Source organism: Bidens hawaiensis, unplaced genomic scaffold (assembly GCF_021521415.1).
Source record: "Bidens hawaiensis isolate Kalapana, Puna unplaced genomic scaffold, B.hawaiensis_p1.1 tig00039203_1, whole genome shotgun sequence".
NCBI classification, from domain to species: domain Eukaryota; kingdom Viridiplantae; phylum Streptophyta; class Magnoliopsida; order Asterales; family Asteraceae; genus Bidens; species Bidens hawaiensis.
In genome coordinates this window covers 150,752-157,839 of record NW_027505600.1, presented here as the reverse complement: position 1 = coordinate 157,839, position 7,088 = coordinate 150,752, and the positions used below count along the sequence as shown (strand labels likewise).

Sequence of the window (7,088 nt, the reverse complement as noted above, 5' to 3'; positions counted from 1 at the left end):
ATTTTTAACTATTCTAAAAAACTGTCACTTTCTTTAACACACCAAACCTCTACAACCCCATTAAAAACATTAAAACAATATATGTAATGTGTGTGTACGTGAGGGAGAAAGAGGGCGGCCCCATCATTGTGTCCGCCTAAACATGCACGTGCAACAATAAACCCCCACCGCCGAACCTGTCTCCACAACGTGTCCCATCCTTCGTCTCCTCATCCCTGTTATGCCGCCTAGGCCAGATGACACCCACAAACATAGCGTTGTGGGTGCCCTTAGGTAGTTGCTCTATAGTACAAGAAGTGGATTTGGATATGTACTAGTGTTTTTTTTAGCATAAAAGTAATCTTGGTGGGTGGACAATAGGGATGAGATCAAGACCAATCGGTACTAATACCGATTTTTCTCATTCCTAGTGGACAACATACTTATATTGCGGTTAAACTGTGACATTTTTATTAATATTATTATAATTAGTAGTAGTTTTTTATATAACTGTTAAACTTTGATTTCATTTTTTTGCTTCATACACATGTTCTTAGAGCCGAGGGTCTCTCTGGAAGCCACCTCTTTATTCCTTTGGATAGAGGTACGGTGTGCCTACATCCCACCCTCCCCAGACCCTACCTATAGCTCTGTTGTCGGTGGGATTTTACTGGGTATGATTGATTGATTGATTGATTGATCTAGTGGACAACATACCTACTCATCTTAATTATCCGTTCGGTTATGTTAATTTGGATAATAATTATGTTATCTAAAGTTATATATTATCTTATATGAGTTTCATTTAAATTGTGGTGATTAAATTATTAATGATTTGCATATGGGGAGCAGGTGGAGAGTATTGATGTAAGTTGATGGTTGCTCGTGACACAAAAGAATGAAACTAAGTGCATGCATTAATATATGTGCCCTTTTGTCTTAGCATGCATCTTGTTGCAGGTTTATATTTTTACATAAATTCATTTGTATAATTATGCTTATTAAAATTTATAGGCATGCTATTAAAATTATATTTTTACATTTCATTAAATTGTATGTGCACGCGCATTAGGTAAATGAAGTTGCGTTAAGAAAACTTGGACAATTCATGAAATGTTTTTGCTGAACTAATACAGACGGTATGTTTCTTGCTATCTTTTTTATATGGTTATCTCTTATCATTTATAAATGCTTTTTTAGTAATAACAAATTTGAATAAGCTTATTGATAAAAAAATGACATTTTATTGGGTAAATTGTAGGTGATGAGAAGCTCTTGTGTTGAGGATTTTTAGGAGACACTGAAAAAACTTTAAAAAGTAAGAATAGCTATCAAAGAGAGCACAACTTAATTCATTAACAGGTTACAAATACAAATGGAAGTTAAAGTGAGCTCTTAAAGTTGACCCCACATAACTATGAATTAGAGATGCATTTTTTGTACCAAATTTCCTTGCCCTTGTAAGAATACATTTAGGAGATTTTGCAACTGTTTGTATCATATTAGTTGACGCATAATGAGTGCGCAACATCTATGTAAATATGAATCCTTTTAATTAAACACTTTACACATTTTAGCTCTTTTTAAAAAAATACTATTTGATTAGAACACAATGAAAAAAAAGGGGGTTAGGATACCTGAACGTTGGCGGGTTAAGCATGATATAAAATCAAATTTTAAAGTAATCACTAGATCCATTAGAGCTCATTTACGAAGATCTATTAACCAACATATACTAACCCAAACAACTCTATACAAACATAAACAAAAAAAATTAGAAATTTTTTTTTCCAGGTAAATGCATAACTTATTACCTTTAATTTTAACACTTATATATACTCACAATCATTTAAAAATAAAAACCTGAAAGTAACCCGCGGGCTAAAAACTAGTAGTAATTACTTATATGAATCATTTTCGTTCATTGATACATTGCTAATACACCATTTATTCATATAACCTTGTTTTGGCATAGCTAATAAACTTTTGAGGGGCTTTGATATTATTTTACTATAATATAAAAAAGACCTTTGGTGCCGCACTTGACGGCACCGTACTTTTTGATAGATTTTATTTTTTAGTTTGGTTACCATAATAAACGTAATTCAAACTTATCAAACGTCATTTTTTTTCCAGTTCTGGTCACATAATACACCTGAAAAAACCAACCGAGTTAACGCAAACTCGCGACGTTATTTAAAGCCCATGACCAACAATGCTTGGGTTTTACCAATGCTCAAGTTTACCGACAACCCCCCCCCCCCAACACACACACACACACAAAATTGGTCGTTGGTTCGCCTCAATTTTTATATTTTTTCGTTTTTTAGATTAGGTACCGTAATTTACGTAATCAAAACCGACCGAATTCGTGTCAAGTTAACGCCTCAATGCTCGGGACCATAACGCTTGTGTTTTACCACTGCCGGGTTTGCCAACCAAATATACATCGCCTTAAATATTTTGTTTCTTCAATGTTAATTTAACAAATTAATTTTTTGGGTTTTAACGCTCAAATTTTACCAGTGATGTCTATATCGTAACGAATGCAACCGATATCGAATTCGTATCAACTCATCGTCGTAACACGCTCGGGTCTTACCAACGCCCGTGTTTCAACGCTGGGATTTTACTAGCTGCCCGGGTAGAAAAACTAGTTTGCAATAATAATTGTACAATACGCTGATACGGCGTCATATAACTGAAACGGTTTTGTTTCCTTCGGAGCCCCATACCCGGATCCATCACGCTTTCTTTCACAGTACACTTCCATTTAATATTTTAATCAATCAAAGCATCCATTAAACTTTTTCCCGCGCTAATAAGTCAAAACCCTAACAATGGCTCCGAAATCCGATAGCTCCGAAGGTTAATTATCAATTTATCATCTCATATCTTTCAATTCCAACTCATTTCATTAATAATAAGTTTATAATAATCTGTTCGCCGTTGTGTAATTTGCAGGAATCGTGCTTAACTTCGTCAACGAGGTGGTTATTACTTATTACTTATATAAACACTGTTATGAAGGTTTTATATGTTTAATTTTATCGTAAAATGTTTAGGTTTTCGTATCGTCTGCGTTAGATCTTCGATTTGAGGTGGAAGTGATTAGTAATGTGAATTTGTGATGATATCTGTCGAAGCACGAAATGAATCTGACCTGATCCATGACGATGTTTCCACGGATTTTCGAGATGAACGAACCACGTCTTGATCTCCTTCTTCAGCTGCTTGAGACCTGCAATGGTTTTTCGGGGGTGTGGAGGTGACTGCTAAGAAATCCTGAGGATCTCTTGTTTACAGACACAAAAAAGTGGTGGTGGCTCTTATTGAGCATGACCCCTAATAAGGAGGTGGAGACCTCCTTATATAGAGAGTCTCATGGCCACCATCATGGTACCCTAATGGGCCTAGTCCAGTTAGGGTTACCTCCACAAAACCCCCTCAGCCCAATAACATTGTATTAGTCCATATAATAAAATAAGCCAAACATAATAAATTTAGGGTCGTAAAACCGGGTTTAGTACCATACCCCTACAATATCAGTTAGGTTTTCGTGTTATTTTGCTATTTTGCTGCTATATTGTTTTGAAGCTTATTTAGACACACTTTCATATTATTTTGCTGCAATGTCGTTTTAAACAATGCACGTAAACATCGGTGTCGTAAAATTTCAATTAGGCGCCGTTTAATCGATTTGATTTCACCTAATCGGCCTATACTCCGTGTTGCTAAAATCCTGACTAGGCACCGATTAAGCTAGTCCTCACTTCACTGATTAAGTTTGGGCTAGTCGGTTAATTAATCGGTCAACGGTCAAATCCGGCCAAAATTGGCGGTTTTCAGCGAGATTCCAGCCAATTTCTGGCCAAAATATGTTTGTATATGTATAAAACTGGAAGTTACATATAAAAATGTGTGCGTGTATATATAAAACTGAAAAATATACATTAAAGTCCGATCCGATTAATCTCGATTAATCGCTAGTCCCCACCCACCGCCCGACTACCAACTAGCGATTTTTACAACACTGCCTATACTTATCATTATATATCTTAACGTAGAGTTGTTTTTCTAGAATGTAAGTGACTAGTTTAAACAATGCACATGAACAGTTTCGTAAGTTCGAACGTGACAGTGTTTCTCAAGTTTGATTTAGATGATATCAGTTTAGGATGTTTCTTCGTTAAGATAAAAACTGGCTAGTGGTTGGGCTAATTGCGATCAGTCCTTATGGTATCATCATTCAGAAAACTTACTCCCAGAACTTTAAATCTTCATATATATTAACTAAATATATACAAATCACCACACTACAAGTAATATGGGCTATTAAAGCTTTAAATGAGTCGGGCAGTGACATAAATTACCAGCCCTGCATATGCTCTAGATAATTAATGCAAAAGGGTTGTGTATCTTTTCTAACCTTGGAATTGGTGAACTGGTATCTTGCAGTTTGAGTCTATTAAAATGAGTGTACAAATGTGCATACGATCCTATTATGCTGGTATTGAGAGGGGTCATTGGTTAAAGACATGATTTACTTAAAATCACTCAAAGGTGTAACAGTTTCACTTGTGTTTTTATAAGTAATACATTTGTAAATTGTATATGGTCAACTTAATTTTAAAAAGACGAGTCTGTTTTCTAGCGTCGGCATGCATTCTATTTATGTTATGAATTATTTTCTTGTCACAGTGACTTCTAAGTAATGAACATCAAAAGAATAAGTGATATAGCTACTGTTTCTTTAGGGTAGCATACGTTTAACAGCTCTAATGAAGAAAGAGTTAGTTTTGTTGCTACTGTTATTGGAGGGTATTTCGAGTTTTAACGAAAATAATCACAAAATCCCTTCCTCCAGTTGATTGGAGTTTGTTTTTGTAGTCAGTTGTACTTTATTTAAAAAAGATTTACTGTTTGTCATTCTGTTTTTAATCTCTTTCTTGCTGGTGTTGCATTTTACAGCAAAATAGACCTCTGAATTCTCAAGTGGTTGCTGATTTCTTGCAAAAGTTTAATTTGAAAAAGACTGCTGTACAAAAGGCTCTAGATAATCTTGCTGAAAGTGGAAAAATAACATTTAAAGAATACGGTAAACAGAAGATATATCTTGCTAGACAAGATCAATTCCAGATTCCAAACACCGAAGAACTTAATCAAATGAAGGAAGAAAATGCCAGATTACAAGAATTGCTTGATGAACAAAAAAAGTCAAACAGCCAACTTGATGGAGGTGCTTATTTTAAAACTATTTATTATATTATTTTTTCAATCTCATACATGATTTGTTATATGTTAACTTAATAATAATTTTTATTGTTGCAGAGATTAAGTCTCTGCAGTCAAACCTAACACTGGATGAGATACAAGCTAAAGATGTTAAGCTAAGACAGCAGGTTATTGAATTGGACTAATTATAATTTATATATATTCTTTTTGGACTAATTATAATTTATATATAATTCTATTAGGTCAAAGAATTGGAAGAAAGGTTGACTAAATTACGTGAAGGGGTAACTTTGGTAAGCCCGGAAGAACGAAAGATTGTTGAAAAAACATTCTCAGATTCAATCAGTAACTGGAGAAAGAGGAAGAGGATGTTTAAAGATGTCTGGGATACTATTACTGAAAACTCACCCAAAAATCTGAATGAGTTTAAGGTTTGTTTTATTAATATATTATTATTCTTGCAAATGCTTAGCCCTGTAAACGAACTGAACAAAAGAACGAACATGAACGCTTAAACGACCGGATTTTCTTGTTCATGTTCATTTGCTAAGAAAATGAACGTGTTCGTGTTTGTTTGTTAATATTCTAAGTGAACAGTTCATGAACAGAAACGAACACTTACCAAAAGTAAACGTATTCTCAAGTTGTAGTAAAAAAATACCATGATCATCACATCCAATAGTTCAAAAGTGAACAAAGATATCCAAATAAAGGTTTTTTAATTATAAAAGTTAAAATTGATTTTAAATTAATATTAGTAATAATGATATGCGTTAAGCTATATTCAAACGAACGAACATAAATGAATAGACATATCCGAACATGAATGAACAAGCAATACGTGCGTTCATGCTCGTTCGTTTAATTAAATGAACAAAAAGTTGTGCTCAGCTCGGTTGTTTATTAAATGAACGTACATAAACGAACTTCCCGCCGAACGGTTCACTGAACGTTCGGTTCATTTACAAGCCTACAAATGCTCGTTGTTGCAAATATTGTTATGTAATGTGATGTACTTTTGCAGGAGGAAGTTGGTATTGAATATGATGAAGATATTGGCGTGAGTTTGCAGACATACGCCACTCTAATGCCACACGGACATAAGCGTGCTAGGGGGTAGCTGCTTTCATCTCGCATGGCACGCTTATAAAGTGAGTCAGATTTATAAATTAATAGTTTCGTTACAGTTAAGTTGTTGATGATCTTGACCTTAATATTGAATTAGTCTTTGCAGTTTCTATATGTCATGTAAGTTGATTTTAGAGGTTATAGTCTTATAGAGAAGTTATAAAGCCTTTTTCAGTTATTATTTTATACAAATGGTCCCTTGGTTGTTTTTAAAAAGTTTACATTTTACAAGTTTATATATAAAGGCATGTGGATAAGTATAAAGTTTGTGAAAAAGCTGACTAGGATCATAGTAAAAGAAAGCAGCTTTCCTAGTCAAAGTTGGATACAACTAACCTGGTATACAAGTAGTTGTTTGTAGGCCTGATGTATTAATTTACAATTAATGCTAAAAACGACCCGTGTCAACTTGATACTGATTTGACCTGTTAGTCGTTACTTGGCCCGCTCAAGCCACCTAAGGGTGCGCGTGAAACCGGAAAAAACCAACATGCAATCGGAAAAACGAACCAAAGCATAAACTGATGGTTTGGTTTTATGTTCTCATAAAAACCGAACATTCAGTTCAGTTTTGGTTTTGCGTGTAATTAAAATCGAAAAAACCAAACTGAATCAAATTTATGGATTTTCATTTTTTAGTTTGAATTTTAAGTAGTGTATAAACTTTTTATAAACGGTGTACTCAAATGTTTTAGCCTAAATGTATAATAATCAATTAATTAAGTTAACAAAAAGATTTAGGTCCA

General features: G+C 34.1%; 1 protein-coding gene across 1 annotated transcript; it reads left to right on the top strand.

Moving 5' to 3' along the window:
* The first annotated feature begins 2,819 nt into the window (after positions 1–2,819).
* LOC143614218 (homologous-pairing protein 2 homolog) lies at positions 2,820–6,536 on the top strand. The gene is made up of 6 exons (XM_077087717.1): positions 2,820–2,847; positions 2,944–2,969; positions 4,951–5,218; positions 5,311–5,381; positions 5,457–5,645; positions 6,239–6,536. The coding sequence occupies exons 1-6, from the start codon at positions 2,820–2,822 to the stop codon at positions 6,332–6,334; spliced, it is 678 nt and encodes a 225-aa protein (XP_076943832.1). The 3' UTR covers positions 6,335–6,536.
* Positions 6,537–7,088: the final 552 nt, after the last annotated feature.

What these genes read in the sequence shown, in the direction of transcription:
- LOC143614218 (XM_077087717.1), top strand. Translation starts at nt 2,820, where the DNA reads ATGGCTCCGAAATCCGATAGCTCCGAAG. An exon ending in GAAATCCGATAGCTCCGAAG is followed by an intron (nt 2,848 to 2,943) that starts GTTAATTATCAA and finishes TGTAATTTGCAG; the next exon opens with GAATCGTGCTTAACTTCGTC. An exon ending in TGCTTAACTTCGTCAACGAG is followed by an intron (nt 2,970 to 4,950) that starts GTGGTTATTACT and finishes TGCATTTTACAG; the next exon opens with CAAAATAGACCTCTGAATTC.